Genomic DNA, 22,573 nt, shown 5'->3' on the forward strand with positions numbered 1-22,573 from the left:
GTAAGACACAGGTGTGAATGGTGCAGTGCTTGGCTGTCTGCTTGTGTTTCCATCTCTGAAACGCAAGTTAATACCATGCATAATAAGGCTCTGTATGTTATGCTAATAGCAGCTAATGTAGCTTTGAGGCATTAGCCTCAAGCAGAGATGAGGAGTGGACTGCAAAGGTCCAGTAAACTCACTTCTTTCTAACTCCACACGCCCAGATTTTTTCAGCCTTTCTGGGACTCTGCATAGTTTTGGTCTTCAGACTGAACTGATGCTGACTGAAGTTTTGTGCAGCTTTTTTTCACACATGAATCAGCACTCCCGGAGACCTGTAAACAGATGTTAATATGTAAAATAGGTGGAGTTGCTCTTTAAGAGGCAGACCACTAAGTCTGACAAGGCCAAGTTTGCATCCACAAGTCAGCATGCTGCTCAGACAACTGTAAGCACAATTTACCACCAGGATCGAGCTATTACACCAACGTCAACAACTTAACCAAGTGGCCGCTAGTTAGCCAAGTGTAGTTTAGTGTGTGTGTGTGTGTGTGTGTGTGTGTGTGTGTGTGTGTGTGTGTGTGTGCGCGCGCGTGCACGTGCGCGCGTGTGTCAGTAGAGAGCAGAAAAGAAACTGAGCCCTGGAGAACGGCAACAGTGGATGAGGTGTCTACCTTAATCCCCTTTTAGTCTTTTTATTTCCCCATGGCCACTGCATTGTGATGCAGAATCACTCAGCCACCTCCCAAGTGTGTATGTACGTGCATGCACATGTGTGCGCGTGTGTGTGTATGTACACCCCATTAATCAAGGCCTATGCCTTGATGCAGTATCCGGTCAATTCAGCATCTCCTCGTCTCATTCCCTCCGACTCTTTCTTTCTTTCTTCTGTGTTTCCTCCCTCACAGTTTCTGTCCTTTCATCTCTGTAGCTTTCTGTCTTTTTCTCTTTCTCTCTAGATCCCTGTTTGCTTGCTAGGCCTCATTAACAATTAATTACCAATCAGCTAGTCAAGTCACCCCTGGACCGCTGGGCTTCTCAATGATTCATTAGTCAGGGTTACACAACGCTGCGATGCATAAACACACTCACGCACCGACACACACAAACACACTCAAGCTCTGTCCCTCTCTGTCTTTCGGGGTGTTTCACGCGAGCACACACAGACTCTGCAGACATGCAAACACACGAACATATTAAAGCAAGCATATGGACCCATGAAAACTATTGTCCTCACACCTGCACACTCACACGCTGCCAGTATCTAATCACAATGTCCTCATTAAAAAGAGATGCGGGGAAAACTGATTGAGTCGGAAATTTAACACATACAGGGCTCCCGAAAGTTACGTCAGTGTCAACTCGAAGGATTTTTCAGTGACTTTCAAAGTCTGCAGAAGTTTAAGAATTCTGTCTTATCTGAAGATAAGACATGACATTAATTAAAATATGACATCACATCGCCGCTTTACTTCATGATCCTATTACGTCCAGAAATCCTGGTGAAATCCTTCATTTCAAAACTGCTGCTATATCAACTCCAACATCACTCACAGTGTTTTTCCTCGGGATGTGAGATGTTGATTTTAGGATGGAGGAAGGCCCGGTGAGCTGAGGCATGCTGATGAATATGGCTGCAAGATTTTTAAATTAGAAAAAGAACTTTCAAGGGCATGTGTTCATTTTCATTAATTTTCGGAAGACAAAAGTTTAAAGACCTTTCTGGTCCAATCCACATTTTTTCATTAACTGCAAAAAACCAAAGACCAAAGACATTTTAACTTGTCTATAGCCACATTTTTTACAGAATAAGTATTCAGCAGTCATTCTCTAAACCCCCAACCTCTATTCACAGGAGAACGCAGAAAACTGGGGGAGAATGATTGATTATTTTTAATATCAAAGTTGCAATTTGAAAGAGTGTCATTCTAATATTTCAAGATCTGCATTTTTTACTAGAAATTATAGACTTAAAAGTGTCAAGCTGGAGCAACCCAGTTCAAGCTGACAAGTATTTTCTGCCCTTTTACTTATTTAGTTGCGGTTAATCAGCATTCAAGGTTCAAGGTAAATTTATTTTTTTCACTTGCCCGGTCAGACAAGCGAGCCAGAAATCTTGCACAAAGTCAAATTTTAATTGTCCCTATACAAATAGTTTTTATTATTAGCAGTAATTAAATAACAACAGAGACTGAAGTCTGCAGAAGAGCAATCCCACTAGAGTATGCAGTGAACAGCTGCATGTTTTTTGAAAAAGCAGCCCCTTTTAGTTTTCTAAATATCGCGCCCTTATGCCACCTTGCCATTCTGAATATAAGGTACAACTGCAGAATAGGGGGACATTTGTCTTGCTTTTAAGCCACCATGGGAGGTAGTATCAGTGTGACGTTTTGATGACGTGTTACGCGTGTGACCTACAGCAGGAGATTTACAGTAAATAGTTGCTGTTAGAAGTTAGTGACTAACTCAAAGTAGAACAGCAGCCGCAAAATGTCAGCAAATTGTAAAAATAATGAGATCCTGGAGGAAGCAGAGGAGATCAGCTACCACAAAACAGGGACGGTAAATTACTGTTTTTACCATGTTATGCCACTGTGATTATTTAGAAAGAGCTGCTGACAGGCATGTTTTATGTTGCACTAGAGGCTGATGATGTTAACTGTCACGCCTTTTTTGATTCCGCGATGCCGTAATGCTATCTGAAACCGCACTGTGTAAAAAAAAATTAAACTGAAATAAACTCACCAACCTCCTCTAATTCCTTTAAAACATTATCTAAACTTGATTAAATGATATAAGTGTATTTTTAAAATGTGCTTCAAATATAAAACTTATTTTTCCTTGTGATGGACAACAATTGGTGGCCTGTGAACGCAAGATGTTTTTCTCTTATCTTGGTACAAGTTGCTGGCATGAATCATCTCGTCTTTTTGAGATGAATGTTTTTATGCATGGTCCTTAGAAAAAGACATGAAAAAAAGAAGAAAAAAAATCAATGGATACAAACAAAAAGAACAAATCCTGGATACGAGTAAAAATAAGAGAAAATTTGTGCGTATATAGTGTCTTGCATGGGGCTCAGTGTCTATAATTCTTCTGTACCTCTTGGCCAATCTAGTAAATGAGTTGCTGGATTAGCTAGCCCGCTGTGGCATTTTAGTAGCCACAGCTTATGGTTGAGCCCTGAATATTTTTTCTTAATTTTGTCAAACAGCAAAAAGTCTGTTGCCTGGTTGATTAACTGTCTTCATGCTGGTGCCTGTTACACGTGGACTTAATGTAGGCCACGATGTGGGCATATGTTTTCTGCTGATCACAAGCCAAGTTCATTTGGTCGTTCACTTTTCTCTACCTGACTGATGTGAAAAAGACAACAAAAAACTGCTGAGGCTTGGTAAAAAATATCCCTTATTTATGTTGACCACAAGTAAGGCCTGTAATTTTATCTATAGAAAATAAGCACATGTAAAAATTGCTATCACATTGGGCCTCATTCACTAATATATGCATAGAAATATTTTCAGTTTGTGCATAAAATAAGTGCACATGCAAAATTAGCATTTGATTCCTGACACATGCACACCGGTTGATCTTGTTCTCACCAAATTGAGTATGTAAGTGAACGAGAATCATTCTAAACTAACGACTCCCACAATTAGCAACCAGCATACTACCAGAAACCCATTTCTCTATATAAGGAAATTTGTTTGCCTTGAAGTTTATCAAGGAAAAACTGAATAGCTGCACATATCAAGGCCCTTAATATAAACATTGCAATGACGTGTTTTCCCCAAATCCTTCTGCATTATTGCAAACTAAGGTTTGAAATCTGTAACAACAAATGTGTGCTGTCAAAATACAACCGAGCAACAACCCACTCCAACCCAAAATTTGACAGGAGCTCTGCTTTTGTGCTTTTGTGGAAGTTCAACATCTCTGTGGACACAGGGGAAACAGACTGCTGGAGGAGTTCAAGGTTTTTTATTTCTCTCCCAGAGAGTCCCAGCTGGATTCATATGCCGACCTTCCCCTGACCTTAAAGCCACTGCTGCTTCTCAAAGGGACATTTTATCGGTTCCTCCACACGCCATGAGCCACTAAAGCTAATTCTACACATCGACCAGGCCAAATAAAGCCTTTGACCAGTCTGCCGCACCGATGCCTCCGGATAACTTTACTTGTGTTTCTCTAAAATTCTCCAGCAACTCCACAGCTACCAACACTTCATCCCTCCCAGTGTGGTAAATTGCATTTGTCAATTTGCAGCTCTGCACAAACTCTGCCTTCAGCTCTGCAGACATTGACACAACCACAGCATCATGGGAGTGAAGCTGAGTGTTTTTGTGTGAGAGTGCCGGGGTGTATTCTGTGTGCGTGTTTATAAATCTGAGGGAGAGGAGGGATGTGGGGGGGGGGGGGTATAATGGGTGACCTTGGGGCAAAAATGCACGAGCAAGACTGATGATGTGTTAAAGTGTACACACGCGCACACACAATATCAATATGTCAAGGCAGGTGTTGCCTGATGTCATTCAGAGCGCGCTGTTGTTTTGCTTAGGTTGTCAAATGATCCCTGACGGTTTCAGAAGCACAAGGGTACGACGGGAAAAGCAATGACAAGGTTCAACAAGGAGTCTGAAAAGCAACAAATAAAGTGCATGCCTCCATGTTTAAACATCGCTTTGCTCTTGTTTACTCATTTTCCTTCTAATTTGTCTAAAAATGGAGAAAATAAAACATAATTACTTGTTAATCCATCAACAGATAATTCACCATAAAATGTTTCGTTAATCTTTTTTGAAGCAAAACTGCCAAAAGTCCACTGGCAGCAGCCTCTCAGACAGATCCATTTTTTGTTGCCTCTATGAAAGTAGACTGAACATCTTTGGGTTTTTCGTAAATAGTTCGAAGCACAGTTCACTTCAAATTTTTCTCTATTTTCCGAAATTTAAAAAAAAATTGAACAATTAAAGAAAAAGAGAAAATTAAAGAAAAGTCATCCGATTAATCAGTAATGAAAATAATTGGTTGTAGCTTACAATTGCACTATAATCTTGTATTTGTGGCCTGCGATAAAGAAAAAAAGGTGGACTTAAAGTATATTTTTATCTATTGAAGGTTTCAGAAGCACAAGAGACGGTAAACCCAATGAGGAGGTTCAAGAAAGATTCTAAACAGTACGAAATAAATCGCTTGTCTCCATTTTTAAACATTTATTTACTGTTGTGTACTCATTTCTTCGTTCTAATCTGTCAAAAATGGAATAAATATTAAATAATTACTTGTTTAACCATTTAGTCAATTAATCCATAAACAGAAAATTCACTAGAAAATGTTCTGGTAATGTTTTTTGAAGCATAAACGCTAAAATTCCAGTGGCAGCAGCCTCTCAGATAGATGGATTTTTGTTTGTTTGTTGCCTTTTATGAAAATAAACTGAATATCCTTAATTTTACTGTCTCATTTGGACAAAACAAGCAGTTCAAAGCACAGTTTACTTTATATTTTTCTCTATTTTCTGACATTTTATATACCGAATGATTAAATGATAAAGTAATCAGATTAATCGATAATGAAAATAATTGGTTGCAGTCTACAAATGCTGTAAAATCTCTTGTTTATGGCCTTACATAAGAAGACAAGTGAACCAAAAGTATATATATATAAATGTATATTTACTGCAGAGGACTGGAAAAGTAGGTGCCCTCTTTGTCAAAAGCCAGAGAGTCATGCACACTAAAGCACACTCACACACACTCATACACCCTCACACACATTCACACACACTCATACACCCTCACACACATTCACACACACTCACACACACACATTTGGAAGTTGCCCAGTGAAACCTATTGCCGGCCACTGAGCAGCTCCACTGGAGCAGGTGCAGATTCAGCGCTGCGTTCAAGGGCATCTCAACCAGTGATGGATGGATGAGTGCTTTTGATTCGATTTATCCATTCAGATTCCCTGTCGTCATCGTGGGGATTCAAACCGGTGACTTCAGTCTCCCAGTTCATGGCGCTTTTTTGAGTCAGAGTTCAGGGAAGGTGAGCACAACAAGTCAGCCTGCTACAGTGAGAATTAAAGCTGTTGGCTTAAACTGCCTGCTGTGCTGATAGATTACATTCTTAAGTTTTTGGGGGGAGCCAAGTAAGGTGATATGCAAGTAAGGTGATACAGTGGTACTAGGTAGCAAATTTCAATGCTTTTTTGCTGCCAAGACGCTTTTTGGCAGCGCATGAAAACCTGTGGTACATGAAGCACCTGAGTAGTCTATACACAATATTTATACCGTGTTTCAAAGGAGGGATATTTCTAAACATGCTCTTGCTTTACATTGTGACCTGAGCCGAGCTGTGTAACAGTATAATCCTTCCCCTGCTGATCATCCACTGGAGATAACAGCAGCTGAAGGTGCTCATGCTTGAGATGAAACAATTTGTTGACTAATCGATAACTTTGATCGATAAGTCACTGCTCGTTCTAGCTTCTCAAACGGGAACATTTGCAGCTTTTTCATGGTTTTTGTCATCGTGCACACGTCACCGCTCTGGGAAATTGTTTTGGTGTCCAACTCTTACATATGTTTGCTCACCCTTTGAAACCTGTGCGACATCAGATTCTTGTGTTATGTTCGGACGCTTTTCACAGGTGTTCAGCTTTTTCGATCTGAGCATCTGGTTTGATTCATTTTGAAAACACGGCTAAAAAGGCAACAAGCACCTTGGCAAGAGACGCTCCAAAAATTGCAAGAAATTAGTAAAAGCTGACAAGAAAACTAACTTAACATCAGTTAAAAAGGAACCATGACAAAAAGACAGAAAGGAGAGAGCAAGAGTCAGAGAAAGAAATTAGAAAATACTTATTTAATTATAATGAAAGTTAATTACATTTGCAGTTTTAGCCCCTTTTTGTAGCCATTTTGTTGTTTGTTTTTTGTTTGTTTGCTGTTTTTTTAACCTTTTTCTTTTCTTTTGTTGCGTGCTTATTTTAAGATAATTTCCATATAACTTTGTTTTAATCCCTTGCTAATTTTGGTAAATTTCTTGTGAAGGTTTTCATTGCCTTACATGTTTTTGAAAGATATTAAGCCTTTTGCTCAGGTTTCAAGGGGTTAACAGGTTGTTTTTTTTTACCCATGGTTAGAATCTAGAGACACAGCTGACCTCAAACATTGAAAGGTCATATGTGTCCTCTGTTGTGTCAGAGAGATAAATACTTCCACAGCACAGATTTGCAGAAATTCCAACAGAACAGACATAATATTCTTAACAATAAATTATTTGGACCAAAGCTTATAACAGCCAGTTTTGTCATAAAGGCTACTTTGTCTGGCCTGCCTTGTTGAACTCACATTAAAATGGGAGCCAGCTCTACTGTACTAGTCATGTATGTCAAACTTGATCCACAAACTCGTGAGAATACAAACCAGAGCTGTGGAACAGCAGGTGGTAGCCTGCTGAATCACAAACAGCCCAGAGCTACAGTATCTGCTCAGCTGCACAGTTAACATTTTAACTCGCACATCTTGTCAGGGCAGCGATGATATCTATGCTGATCTGTCTGAAAACAGACTCCAAAAAAAAAAAAAAAAACACCCTCTCCATGCTGGACTGAGCCCAGTTTCTCAAGGATCACCACAAATCCAGCGCCGCGCGCCAGCAGCCATATGACGCACACCTGTAACGGCTCCTCTAATCACAAACAGAAACACCGCTGCTAATTTACATTTAACAACCGCAATAAAATCACGCGCGATTCAGCTTAAAGATGAACAATCACAACTGGAGACTCGACTGGTGGCCGCTGACTGGTGGGACTGGTGGGGCTACAGTGATGCCAAAGACCATCACAATGAGGGTAAAATATTGCGTTACGCCACAGATGACACGCACGCAGATGGCGCGCAATTGCAAGGCAGAATAGAGGTGAGTGTGCTTCATATGGCGGCAGTAAACACACATGCAAATGTCCGAGGCAACTTAGCGGTGAATTGGTGATAGCCTCTTCGTGTATCAGTCCACCACAGAGACACCTGCGTGCGGATACGCAGTCGAGTCCCTTCCCCACTCCCACTGTGGCGCTGTCATTGACGCAAGTGGCAACTAATTAAAGAGGTAAAGAAGAAAAAAACAGCGCTCACCTCTTTGGTGTTAACGATGCCTTTGACGTATTTCCCGAGGACTGAATCCACGAAGAAGACGCTGGACAGCACAGCCAGGCACAGGAGTCTCTCCCCGACCCTCACCTCCATCTTTCTCTCTCCCCGCTGCCGCTCGTCTGCTCTCCGGGCTCCCTGAAGCCTGTCTCTGCGCGGGGGCGCGCACGGAGCAACGGCTCGAGCACGGTGCGCGAGATAGGGAGAGAGAGTGCGCGTTCACGCTGGTCCCTTCAATGCATGTGGCCCTCTACAGCAGTCGACGCTGGATGGTGGCTGCTGGTGTGTGTGTGTGTGTGGCTGTTTGAGAGGAGAAGGGGGAGAAGGAGGAGGAGGAGGAGGGGGGGGTTAGAGAGTGCGCGCTCCCGGTTCCGCTCGTGCTTTGAGAATGCGACACGTCCACACATTAAAAATGCTTTCGCTGATTGCAATCATGTTTTCATTAGAGGTCACACACCTCTAATGAAGTCGCACTGAGACAGATGATGCCTGGCCTCCTGCCTCAAATTATTGTTTCACTAATCAGCAGGATGTAGACCTATATCAACAGGATCCAATAGGCTGCATTACTGCTAAATTTAGCCCACATGTCAAAAAATGTTGCATCTTTAAAGTGTCTGCAACACTGTGTCCATGCAAAATAGCGTTAGTATATGTGGGCTGAATATAGTATAAAATAGCAGTCTTTTAGAAATGTGTAAAATACTAAAGTATTTTCCCTGCATTCAAATTTTACTTCAGTAGAAGTACAGAGATAACACCAAAATTTACTTTAAGTATGAAAATTTATGAAGAATTATGCAAAATGTCCGTTTTACATGTCGTTTTACATATTGGATTTTAGTTAAATTAATGTAACTGATTTATATACTGTTGGGCAGTTTAGCCATTTAAAAACCTGAGCAAATTGGCTTGATTTCTTTCAAAAACACGGTAAGGCAATGAGCAACTCAACAAGAAGTGACCCAAATATCAGCAAGAAATAAGTACAAAAACACCTACTGAAATTATTTTTTATATATATATTAAAAAAAAACAGGAAATTGCCTTTGTAATTGTAATTTTGTCTGTAACCTATTTTTTCAAGTCATTTTTTGTTGTCTCCTTCACAAGACATTTGATGCTTTTTTTTTTTTTTTTTTGCTGTTTTGAAAAAAAAATCAAATAATTTTTCTCATGTTTCAAAGGTTTAAATGCTTGCAAAAGGTGTCTGAATGCAGCACAAGAAAACTAATGCTGATCCAGGTTTCAAAGGGTTAATCTATACAAAAGCATCATATTTTATGAGATCATCATGTTTTGTATGTTTAATTTTTATCGGCAAACTATTGCTCTCAAAGTACAGCGCATAATTTGATTCACAAATGCAGCTGAATAGAAGTATGAAATATCATCAAAAACTGTAATTAAAGGCAAAAGTGGAAGAAAAACTGAGATGCCCTTCTTAAGAAAAAGTAGATATACCACTCTGATAATGCTCTTAAGGAGTAAAAGTCCTGAATTCAAAGCATTAGGGAAAAGTACATCAATATTATCAGCAAAATATACTTTAAGTATCAAAAGTAAGAACACTCATAATGCAGAGTGGCTCTTTAACAGGGTCAGGTTACTATAGAATACATCATTCTGTTTTTGACACTAGCAAATACATGTACAGTAAGAGCATTTAAATATCATCAATGTGTAGCCAATTTTAGATACTGTATACTACTGAGTACTTTAATAGTAAAGCACTGCATCATGTCATATTAGCATATCATATGTTTTTATACGTAAAAAGTCTCCAGTAACTTAAAGTGCCACACAAGTACAAGAATAAGGTAGCATAGCATGTACTTCAAAATTGTACTTTAGTAAAATATTTGAATAAATATATGTAGTTACATTCCTTCACTGCTTAAAGGAATACTTGATCCACATAACCTATATAAGTTAGTTTCTCACATGCCTCCACAGAAAAAAAATATTGATTTATTTGATTTAACAACAGCAAAACTATATCAAAACACCAATTTACAAACTCTCACACAACTCGTGCAGTATAATCAAAGTGTCATTTATCCAGTCATATGCTCAGTACTTCCTAAACACATGTATTTTCACCAAATAATTACATAGCAAAAATGCATGTGTTCAGGAAACCCTGAGCATACAAACATACATTTCAGTGGAGGCATGTAAGAAAAGAAATGAGGTTTTCCTCACAAATTAAATGTAGCACAGCATGACTGATATACAGGTACAAATGGTCATTTTGTGTTTGAATTGTTCCTTTAAATAACTTGCATACTTTCCACATCTGTGGAGAGAAATGACAAATATATATATATATATATATTGAGTTAACAGAGCTCCCTGCATCGTGCTTTTTTGGGGGGATGTGATCTGACGTTTAACAAAAGGTCAACCTTGTAATTGACATTTCCCCCAGTCGTGACTTAATCACAATTTGGGTAACATTCAGTTGAACGCAATCTTAGCCACAATCATATACAAAACAAAATCAAGTCATCGAGATGCCAAGAAAACCAGATTGAATTATAATCTCTCTCTTTTAGTTAACCTTTAGTTTGATCAATGAAAAGGAAAAGGTTGATTCATGAACACGGCAGCAGGTTCATGGGAGAATATATTTATTTAGATAAAAATCAACAAAAGAAGAGCCAGCCTACTCGTGGCAGATCATACACAACTTTGTAGTATGAAACCTGCAAAGAAAATGCAGTCAAGTCAATCTGCAATCAATTTGATTAGCAAATCTGAAAGTAAAAATATCTACATGAATAATATAATGTTTAATATACATTCTTTTTTTTTTTATTCACAGGTTTGCACTTGTGGTGTTTTGAATAAAATAAAATAAAAACAAGTAAACTTAAAACTACTTTGTTTCCAGTCTATGGCTTGTTTTTTTTTTTTGTTTGTTTGTTTTTAAATACTACTCATATTCTACATCAGAATTACATTTTACAGTGCGGAGCTATTTGCATATGGAGTGCAGACAGGCTATGGCACTGACTAGCACCTGCATCTTCAATGATACCAGTTAACAGCAAACACTAAACAGCAAGAACTACACATCTCTTGTTAAGACTGTGGCTGCAGTCTTTGGTTGTGTTTTCAAACAATGCAGTTAGGATATACAACTGATTGATTTAATTAGTTTTTTTCATTAGGAAATATGTCTGAGGTGTGGTTGAGGTCAGTCACATCAACTCATTGATGCATTTGTAAAAGAATGAGGTTTCAAGGAGGTTTGAAACGAGTGTTGCGGTATATCACTTGGTATGCAAACAATGAAGATTCAAACACATTGCACAAATAAATCACAGCATGTCTGAGTGAGGAAACAAACACTGTGAAAAACAAATGATGCCATGCTGGTGTGTAGCTGCATAGCTTTACTGTAAGTGTTGAAGAAGTTAGCTCATGTTTGTAGCAGCGTTGCACTTTGCATTGCACTTCCAACAAAATCAGCCTGGGGTGAAGAAAATCTCCTGTGAGGAGAGCGTTTGAAGAGTAAAACTGCAAATGAATGCTGTACAACCTGGTAATTGAAACAAAAGACAAAAAAAAGCAGCATTACACTAAACTACTACAAAAAGCTTGTACTCACAAAGACAATTATTAAAATTGGTCTGTTGGTCTCAACAAGTCGACGCTCTATAATGCAGCAACTCTGATTGACACAATATTGAGTCAGCATTTCTAAGCTGCACAAAGCACACAGCCGTCAAACCATGCAAACCAGCAAAACCATGAAAGAAATGTCAGTAATTGGGCAAACTAAAAAAGGTAACACTGCAAACATATTTGTCCAAAACACCACATGGTCTCTCTGGTACGTCACATGCAGTCAGGTTAGCCTGAAGCATGAGTGGTCATCGAGGTTAAGAGGCATACAGAGGTCAATAAACAGAAAGTGGGTGAATTTGACACATTTTTTTAAAAGTCCTCTAGTAGTTCACATCCTTTGTACAACAAAGTGCTAATGGCTGATCAACCCGGCTGCTAGGCGCCGTAGGCAGCGGCGTCAGGATTGATGAAGTCGATGTAGTACACACCACAGACAGAAAATGTTGCCCCATAGTGGCTTGAGGTTGCTCCCAATGACAGATGATAAATACTATGAATAGTCTCTTGACGGTAAAGTGCCATTCCTGCCTTTATGCAAACACGACACAAACAAAGAGGACGCGCTCGCATGTGAGCTCATGTTTCTCACACTCCACAGGGAGTCATCACGTGTATGTGCACATGCAAACTCAACTTGAGCTGCACGTATAGGCACCAAGCAAAAAAAAAAAACACAAAACAGTGACATGTATAAAAGCTTAAAATACACTTGCATGGATCGACAAAGTACTGCAAAAGTGCAGAGTGAGCATAAACAGCGGCCAGTAAAGCAAGTACAAACTTCAGCCCAGTATCTCCGTGAGGATGAGTGTATGACTTTCTTCCTCTTCACGGCCCTGGTTCTCTCCATCAATCTGACTAAAAATATTGCAGTAAGTACTCCGAGCTGACAGAACTGAGCATGGTCTAATCCTGTAGCATGACTTTGTTGCTGAAAATCCTGCTCTTCTACAGGGGGAAGGATTTTGCACTCGGAGCTTCGACTAAATCCTATTCATCAAACAGCATCCCTCTCTACAGACCTGGCAACCCCTCGCCCTGTTACCAGGCAAGGGCAGGACAGTGCCAGCATTGTTGGCATCTATATTTAGTTGGACCTGATAGAGGGACTGACCCTCCGAAGGACATTTTTGTGTACTTCAAAGTGCTTCGGCGGCAGTGCGCTCAGAGGAGCGCCCACAGGTTATCGAAAACAAAGTCAACCTCGAATGTGATGTTGGGGAGCAAATACATCTGCTCCACCAGCCACTTTTAGCTGGCCAAATACAAGTTTAGTGATTTTTACACAGCGCTCCTCCTGCAATCTATTTTGTTGGTCAGAGTCCTCGACTTTTGCCTAAAAGCCTCTGATTTGTAGAAACAGATTGTCAGGCAGGAAATCCCCTGACTCAAGAGAAGTGGTATTTTGACACGCTGCATACTGTGCAGAGGAGTAGTGACTGATAACGCCTGGTCTGGAACTGGAACAACCTGAGAGGAAATCAGTGCAGTGGAGTTTAAAATGTGTATTGATAGCTGAGGGCTTTTTGCTGCCCTTTTCTTTCTTACTCCAGTTCTGCAGAGGGAGAAATGTCCAGCAACTTTCTACTAGAAATTAACATTTCGCCTCCTTCTGACATCTGAGAGCTTGTTCAAGTTTTTAAAGTGAATGCTTGTCTTCAGAAAACGATGCATCTCCACTTATTTCACTGCAGCAAAGAATACAATGCGATCTTTGCATTAGTAATAACAGCACTACAGGCAGCATCTAGATAGGGCGCTGTGTCCCTGTGTAATATTCTACATTTGCCCCGTCCTATCGGTCCGCATTACTGAGAGGAGGACATGAGTTTAATTGGAAAGGCCGGGGTTGTCGGAGCAGCTGTGCCAAAGAAGCAGAGGTAAATATTGAGCACATTCAAAAATGTGGAATAAACAGCATAAGATTACAATAAACAAATATGGAGTACAAATCAACAAACAAACCTGTAATGATTCAAAGATTAAAATACAGCAAAAATATATAAATAACATAAGTAATACTACTGCATAGGGTTGATAATATGATTAAAAACTGCGACAGAATCTCATGAAACAAGTCAATTCATCCAGTTTAGAGCCTTTCAGTCTGTTCCGTTTTAGCGTCGTAATTCTATTTGGGAGAGAGTCAACAGAGTTACTACCCACAAAGTGAGCTGTATTGACTGCCAAACTGGCGTAATGGAGAACACAATGTGGAGTTATTAAGTGTGATTTAGAGTGGCTCCCTAAAGGACAAGTGGCCATTTTGATGCGGATGACTCTATACAGAAGCATATAGTGTTCCTACCGCGATCTGATTAGGGCCTCAAATGACTGCCTTGGCCGAGATGAATCACCCATTCAGGCCTCGTCTTAAGTATCCTCTGCGCTGCTTTATGTCCGAGCCTCAGCTGCCCAACGGCAACTTAAGTATGTGTGCTGCATGTGTGGGTGAGTGCAGAGTCTTTGATCTAAGTAGCTGGTAAATTAACATTTTTATTCTAAAACATGACAGTCTCTTGTGGGTGTGTTGTGTTCGTTTTGTCTGCCGGCTTCGCGTTGGTGCACAACGGTGCAGAGGAAGTTGTATTCTACTGCGCCTCCTCGATTTTTTTTTTTTTTTTTTGTCTCCCAAAAACTGGGCAATCACTTAAGACTACCACCCTTCTGTTTTCTTTAGGATGCTTTCTCTCTCCCTTTTAGGCATTGCACTGCTTAAATTAGTTTGACTTTCATTTACTCTGTCTCCCTTCACTCCTCGGGGTGAACTGCAGTCCTTTCTAACCTTATTTAAGACCCAACACCACCAGCGTCGGGGCTGTTCTGGGCTGCCACAGAAACTAAGCCCTCCCCATCAACAATCTTAGTTCCCCTCCCAATAGCTAGCTCCCCTTCCTCAATGGGGCCGACAAAGAGAGAACCGGCTTCCCCAGAAGAGGCCGACACACCCCTATCGGTCCGTTCCAGCTTGCGGTGCTTGCGTGGCTCCGGGGGTGTGTCCTTCTGGGTGAAGACGGCACGAATTCTCTCCACGCAGACGTTGGCAGCCTCCCTCGTCTCCCTGGAGAGCTGCGATAGGCTGAGGAAGCCGTGGGGGAGGTCGTCCACCACGCACAGAGTGACAGGCTGGTCTATGTTCCTCAAACGCTTGGCAAACATCACAGAGTCATCCAGCATGGGATCTAACGCACAAGCCTAAAAGAGAGAGAGAGAGAGAGAGAGAGAGAGAGAGAGAGAGAGAGAGAGAGAGAGAGAAGAAGAAGAAGCGAGAGGGAGGGGAAGGGGAGGGAAATGGTGAAAAGCAAATTAGGATTCCCTTCAGACATGTCAAGAATCTTAATTAAGGGATGAAGAAAAAGGAAGCCAAGCATCCCAGTCTCTTTTGTCCCTGCTTTCTTTACATTCTCGCTGACTCACTCGAGCCACTTTAAAGTCAGCACCAATTTCTTCATTTTCATATTAACACCCTTCTCACATGAGAGAGCAGGCTTCAACCTCCCCATCGCTCCCATCACACTCTGTCTCACTCCGACACAACAATGTGGGCAGTGCACAGTCCTCAGTGAACTATCTCTATCGCTTAACACTTTTGCCTTGTTTTACCTCTCTGACCTCATTTCTGCTCCTTCGTTCTCTCCACCATCATAAACAAATAATCCAGATCCTGGAAACACATAAGCAACCAGCTTTCTCTTAGAGGGTCATACATGCAAACAAATGTTGACAGTTGCAAGGACTCACCTTTAATGCACTGATTGACAGCTTGGCACTAGGTGTATTTAACTCAGGGTGTCTACAGGTATCAGACACTTGAATTTGATGCTTTTAAAGACTTTTTCAAGATATTTTTAACCAAATTTAAGACTGATTTGAGGAGAAATCATTTCTTTCTTATTCAAGCCTTGCAGGTGCAGTAAGTGTTAAGCAGTATACTGCGGTGCCATACAGAGGCAGGTTTTATGTAGAAATCTGGTTATTAGAGTCAGTTAAGCTATTTATATTTTCCGAGCGGTAAGTGCAAATATTAAGTATAAAATATGGGTAAAGAGAGAATAAGGTTCAGTGGTGGGTTTAAAGATTTGAGAAGAAATGTTGACTTTTACGCAGAAGAGTTTGACTCACAAAAAGAAATTAAAGGATGGATGAATGGAATTACACAAAATGTGTGTCAAGACCTTACAATTTGAAATTTAAGACTAGTTAATGACATCCAGCCTTCCCATATATTTTCAAATATAAATTAAACATAAAATTTCAAAACTTTTCCATAACCTTTCAAGGACCAATAATAATTTTATTTTCCCGACCCTTCTTGCACACCGGGAGTGCGGGAATGCGCAGAGAAAATGAAGATATTAGAGCTAGGTTCATCAGCCACAGAAATTAAATTTGACGTTATGTTACATTACGTGATAGGCTACTACTACTGTTACTATTTCATTAAACACAATAAAATGCCATGACATTTCCAAAATCTTCAATTTCTTTTGCAAATTCAATGACTTTTCCAGGCATGGAAATTTGTGAATGTGAAAATCCATTACTTTTCCAGGTTTGCCATGACCGTGGGAACCGTGGACATCTAAGGGTCTAATATAAATTCAGTTAAATTTAAGACATTTTTGCAACTTTTGTTAGGACCTGCAGAGACCCTGATGTAACTGTATAAACACCCTTCTTCCTACATCATCCTGTCAATCAATCCAACTGCTCTTCCCTCTTACCACTATATGCACAGGAGGCAGCCCTTTCAGCATGCTATCAGGAGCCAGCAGAGGAGAGCAGAACGGATCCTTGACCACGGGAGAGCTCTGTAGCCTCATCTCAGACAGCTGCTCCGAGCGCAGCGGCTCAAACCCCAGGGGAAACTCCCGAGGGTGCTCCAGCTCCGATCCCTCCTCTCCAGCAGGGGGTGGTATGGCCACTGAAGACAGGTCGCTGGACATGAAGTGATCTCCATCCTTGGAGAGGAAGAAATTCACATCCTCTGGCTACATAAAAGAGATAAGAAATAATTCAGATGAGGCTAGACAGCACTGAGTCGAGGGAGAGGGTAATGTCAAGGAAATAAGAGGAACGGCATAAAATATTACACAGGCAAACTTGATTACAAACACACACACAGCACTTTGTCCTTGTGAAAATCTTCTAAAAACCTTGGCTCAGTGCCTGAGACTCTTGGCTGAACAAACCCCATTTCAAGGAGGAAAAGCATATTTAAAATCTTGCGTCACCCCTGCTCGCTATTTTTCCCAAGCCAACCACTAATCCATGCTGCCTGTGTGAAAAGACATGCGAGGATAATCTGCAATACCTCGCCGGTACGCGCGTAACCAAAAAGTTTTGATATTCTGTCAGCATTTTATAGCCAAATCTATTTATGAGGCATGGGTAACATAATCTGAGCTGAGTTCATCGAGATGAAACACGCACATCGCTGCAGGGTGTAGAGCATTGTATGATAGAGGGCCAAAATATCTCCATGCTGATGAACAGCCTCTTATAAAGGCTGCAGCTGTATGCTAAATCATTTTAATGCAAGCTGTATGAAAGCAGAGATAACCTGATCACAGGTGGGAGGCTGCTGTGATTTCTCTTCACTGCAGTGGTGCAATAATTATCATCAAAATACAGACACTTCCATCATTACAGGTTAAATTCCCCCAACAATCCCCTCTATCAGCCAAGTGTTCTTTTAAGCAGCCGCCCTTAGCCATTTAATGCTGTTAACTTCTTCTGGATAAGAGCATCAGCTGAGAGCATGATAATCTCAATGTAAACATGTTCAAGCGTGACGTACAGTGCGCTCAGACAGCAGCGGCGCACTGTGAGAAGTGGAATTGTTGTGGGACCCCAAGTCCTGACAAGTCTGGCTCTTCACAGATAATTTCCTGGATGGGAACTGTGAGGTCTCTGAGGCTACAGGGGGGTCAGCGTGTGGAGAAGAGATGGACGCCTCCGAGATACTCTTCCTCACTGTGTCTAAGAGACAAAATGAGAAGGGGGGGGGGGGGCAGAGTGAAAAATGAGACATTCGGCAAAGCCAAATCAAAATGTTTGAGACAAACACATGAAGGAAATTCAAATGGAGGATAATTATGAGATTTTTTCTGACACTAGAAATAGTGGTTTAAATTGGCCCAAAACCCTCAAATGAATATTGTGGTGCACAAATTTGCAACCACACTCAGATATACCCTAAATTAAAAACCTTTAGGTAAAAGTTCACCAAAATCTCACAAAAGATCCAAAGGTGGTACTACTTGGAGTAATACCAGAGGGCATCGATTGAAGACCAAAAACTCTCTTTTAAAAAATATTGCTAACAACCGCAGTTAAAGGCATTACAATTACATGGTAAAAACCAGACCCCCAAACAATTAATTAATGGACTAAAAAGGTATGGGAACCATACCAGGTGGACTAAATAACAAAATGATACGTTTATGAAAAGGTGGAGCCCCTGTTATGGCTATATTCACACAGTAAAGTAATCTAATTCCTTCAGCAACCTGAATCATACATGTAACTCATCTTATCTCCTTATGCATGTGCACACAAACACTCATACCACACACAACTCCTCTGACCCCTACCCCCCATCCACACTTTTTTGGCCTTTTTTTCCATTTTCTTGTATAAATATTTGTTCTTTTTTTTCTATTTTGTACCTCTGTTCTACTCTAACCATTACGATAAAAAATTCAAGGTTAAGTGTAATGGTGTGAGGACCCTCTTAAATCTGAAGGGGTTATTAATTATCATTATCATTATTAATATTATTATTATTATTATTATTATTATTATCATTATTATTATTATTATTATTATCTCAAATTAGGGATATATATTGGCAGAAATTGAATACAATATAGTAAGTTTCCTTTAAGGTATTATCACCTTAAAATGAACTGTTTATATCTACAGTATATAGGGAGCGGATCCTTGTCTATGGAATCCACCATGTTGCACAATAATGTTGCTTTACAATAGAGAGGAAACAACCAGTGGCTCCAGAAAGGGCTATTCATGTTTTTGCATCGGCCACCGTTTTTAGCAGCCCCTCAATGACAAGCAGCGTTGGAACAACACTGATTTCTTTAACGTGAAACTGCTTTATTCAGTATTTTACCAGTTTAAATCACTGGGAGCATTTGTTTTGGAGAGGAGGACACCCTTGTGAACATTGGGGCTCATGGTAAAAACCTCCTGAATGTCTGGATCAGAAATAAGGTGAGCACACATTAAGTTATCTGAAAAAAGGTAAGCTCACAATAGCAGGTGCTGGGGAACAGCATCAGAGAATAATTGATTTTTAACATGAGTTTGAACATAACTGCCTTGCACCGTTTATTCTGGTTCGGAGAGGAAGAGATCTCTGAGGATAATTCAGCTTCTGCTAAAAATCTTCTGAACAGTGGACACTGAAGGAATTCTAACAGGGGGAAGTTTCAACTGATTGTAATCTGCTGTCCTCACTGCTAAATGCTGCTAAATCCTGGTAAACCTTACACACTGCTCCTTTAGATTGTATTCTGTTTTTACTAATTTATCTACGAACCATATCAATATAGCTAAAACAAAAAAAAATGTAGATAAAATTGTGATTATGATTATATAAGTATCTGAAAGCGAAACAAAAACTAAGTTAATAAAATGTGTGAGACAGTCAAAAAAATAAGTCTATGAAAAAATAACCTTTAACCACATAAGCTACAGTATATGGTGTGTAGAGGATAAAAGAGGCCACTCAAATTTACTTGGGGTCAATAGCAGCTGGAGGACACAGAGGAAAAAGTACACAAATAGTAGTACACAATCACTTAAAACTTATTCTCCCGTTTCCACTTATCATATGTCCTCTGGTTGACAGCCAACAGTTAAAAGCCTAAAATGCTAATTGGGATATATCAGGAAGAAGAGAGGAGAAGTGGGTGGAGGAAATTCAAATAGTGCTGTCATGGTGATATCATTCCCCCGCCCCAGCCGTCAAAACACAGCTGTAAGAGTCGTCATGGCTGGTCTCTCCACAAAGAAAGCGCCACCGATCTCCCATCTCTTTAATAATGAACCATCTCAGCACCATGATGGCCTTTTAATAATGTACACCCACCAATGACATTCTCATTAGTTTGGGCTTGCAGCTGTGGGGGTGTCACCTGGCTAAGGGGACACCGGGGAAATTACGATTCGCCACCAGATTTACGGTGGCTACAATTAACAATTACTGTCGAAGCTCGGCTGCTCCAAAGAGGTGAATTGATATGAATGGGCTACGGGAGTGTTACGCAACAAGGTGGGATAAAGTGATAATTGGTTAGCTGAATGCTGAATAATGGGGATCCATGTCAATAACCTCCTCCATATGGGCTGTAAATGAATTTTGGGGCAGTTGATGTTGTGCTCATAACACTTAAATTGGCTTAATGAAGACTATGAAAACGTGGGCGGTGTACACACACACACACACACACACACACACACACACACACACACACACACACACACACACACACACACACACACACATTAAGCTCTGATCTGAGCTTTCAGCAGATAGATGATCAAAGACATGAGCAGATTGCATCTATAAAAAACTCTGAACACAGTAGCTGCCGAGCAAAAACACATTTGTGCCACCCACATCTTGTCTAATGTTCCCACCTGACTGCACATGCACGCACAAACACACGCATACACACAGACACAGTCGGCGGTATACCAGTGGCTGCTGGTGGCGCCTCTGCAGCTGTGCTCGGGGAGGCCGAGGCTCTGTTGGAATCCAGCAGAGAGTGGATCCAGTTGGAGGCTCCCTGTCGGAAATCTCTGAGCAGCAGAGCCGTGTCTCTCCTCACAAGGCTCAGCGTGCTCACTCTCTCTACCTGCGTCTCTGTCTGCGGCTCATTGCCTGGAGAAGATAACACGGAGTAAGGTTTAGCGGGAGAAGATAGATGTTAAAAAGAGATGAAAGTGTTTTTGTTATTCTTCAATCAGCATGAATGAGTAACAGAAGAGAAGATGGGAAAGCAATAATAGGAAAGGTATAATAGTAAAAAAAAAAAAAAAAAAAGAAAAGCACTGACAGAGTGGGTTCAATACTGCAATACAGCAATTTGTATTATAGGCAGCAATACATAGTGAAGACAGAGGGACTGAATAGAAAATGATTAGTGTTTTAGTTCAGTTATTGAAAGGCGACAGGATAAACAATATCTCTGTGTCAGAATTTGGCATAGTTGGCCAATTACTACAGTCCTCCTTTTCTAGTGAGACAACAATTTATCAGAGGACTCGTAGGAGTTTCTCCTGCTTTTTACTGCATTAATGACAACACATGAAAAACAATCTATATGCTAATAAGCTGAGATGTTAGTGCAGATTTTTCAGATACAATACAACACGACGAGAATAAAATCCATAAAGATTTATGATTACAATTTTTATGTTATACACATTGTGTATTACATAAGGAATTGAGACAAAGGTGAGATCCAGACAAGAGCAAAACAGTTTTATGATTAATATGATGATTATTCCTGTTCTGAAACAAAAAGATGGGGAGTGTCAACAGTTGAACTGACATAAAATCCCTTTCAATTTTGCTCATCAATCAAAATTGTCAAAACTGCTTGCTTTTTCCTATCATAAACTGAAAACTGATACTTTGTGTTTGAGCTGCAGGTCACACTTGGTGAGTAATTTAAAGACATCACTTTGGGGCGTTTCTAATAGAGTAACTTTTTTAAAAAAACTAATGGCTCAGAAGAGAATAATATAAATAATGAAAGCAAATGCTCCAGCCCTGCAAAAAAAAAACCAAACACATCAACTTACAGGGATAGGTAGTGTTTTTTTTAAGTAATAACTTGTATGAGGTATTTATCTATTCTCTAGTCAGTGTATTACCTACAATAGATGGCAGTCAGCACGCCCCCACTTTGGAAAAGCAGTTGGATGTATCGCCAAGGAAGCTAAGCTATGTACTGCTGTGGACGGGGGTTAGCAACCAAACACATTTAAGCCACTTTAAAAGGTCTACCTAAAAAATCAACACCAGATTCAGCGGACTCAATATTAAGACCATTTTCACTGCTTTTTCTTGCTGTCAGACAGCCCTTTCTTTTGGCGCTGCATTTTCTCAACTTTTCAATTTTCATTAGCTGTTTGAGTCAGAGAGCTTTTTTGCACAATCCAGCTGACACAAACTTTACTCTTTACTCGCGCTTGTGTTTTTGTGTGCGGTTCAAGCAGAAATAAAAACAGTTTTGGCAAGCTGCCCTGAATATAGACATCAACACTGCGCCCATAAGAGTGATAGAAGTCGGCGTTTGTCAGACCATGTAAAGCCACCGCTATGTAAGTGAGAGAGACACTTGCTGAAGAGGACATTACCTAATCATCAGTAAAGTGTGAAGCGCTGGCATCCTCTGATTCATCTCTTTTTTGGCCTCCAGTTTCCTCTCTTCTTGTTCTGTATTCTCTGGTTCATGAATGCGCCCTTTTGTCTCACAGTAAACAGCATTTCATTGTTGCTGTCATTAATCACTTCAATTCATTTAATTTAATTGTTACTGGCATAATCACTCATATAATTTTCATGTATTATTTGTTGTTTCCTCCATAAACTGCTGAAAGTCTGACCCATAGAGCTGACTTGTGGGGAAGAGCCTGTACACATGCTGCATTTTTTGCACCCTCAAATCAATCATTTTTCATGTAGTCCCTCAGAATGTGCACCCAAAAGCAGAAGGAAAAACCAACCACAGTGGGTAGATATCTTCCCTTTCTTCT

At 40.3% G+C, this 22,573-nt stretch overlaps 2 protein-coding genes across 6 annotated transcripts in view; both read right to left on the reverse strand.

Annotated features, from left to right (window-relative positions):
- The window catches only part of tmem145 (transmembrane protein 145), a 49,985-nt gene extending 41,588 nt beyond the window's left edge, over positions 1-8,397 (reverse strand). The window contains exon 1 of the mRNA XM_042490738.2: positions 8,132-8,397. Within this exon, the coding sequence (XP_042346672.1) occupies positions 8,132-8,242 (111 nt within the window). The 5' untranslated portion in view covers positions 8,243-8,397. The remainder of the gene's footprint in view (positions 1-8,131) is intronic.
- A 2,365-nt stretch (positions 8,398-10,762) lies between these two features.
- The window catches only part of lipeb (lipase, hormone-sensitive b), a 34,671-nt gene continuing 22,860 nt past the window's right edge, over positions 10,763-22,573 (reverse strand). For all 5 annotated transcript variants that reach the window (XM_042489155.2, XM_088084308.1, XM_088084310.1 and 2 more), the window contains 4 exons: positions 20,505-20,690; positions 17,583-17,764; positions 16,507-16,773; positions 10,763-14,977 (listed from right to left, as the gene is read on the reverse strand). In XM_042489155.2, coding sequence (XP_042345089.2) covers positions 14,573-14,977; positions 16,507-16,773; positions 17,583-17,764; positions 20,505-20,690 — 1,040 coding nt within the window. In that variant the 3' untranslated portion in view covers positions 10,763-14,572. The remainder of the gene's footprint in view (positions 14,978-16,506; positions 16,774-17,582; positions 17,765-20,504; positions 20,691-22,573) is intronic.

This window comes from Plectropomus leopardus, chromosome 11, assembly GCF_026936395.1.
Source record: "Plectropomus leopardus strain MGB_pleo_1.0 chromosome 11, ASM2693639v1, whole genome shotgun sequence".
Taxonomy (NCBI): domain Eukaryota; kingdom Metazoa; phylum Chordata; class Actinopteri; order Perciformes; family Serranidae; genus Plectropomus; species Plectropomus leopardus.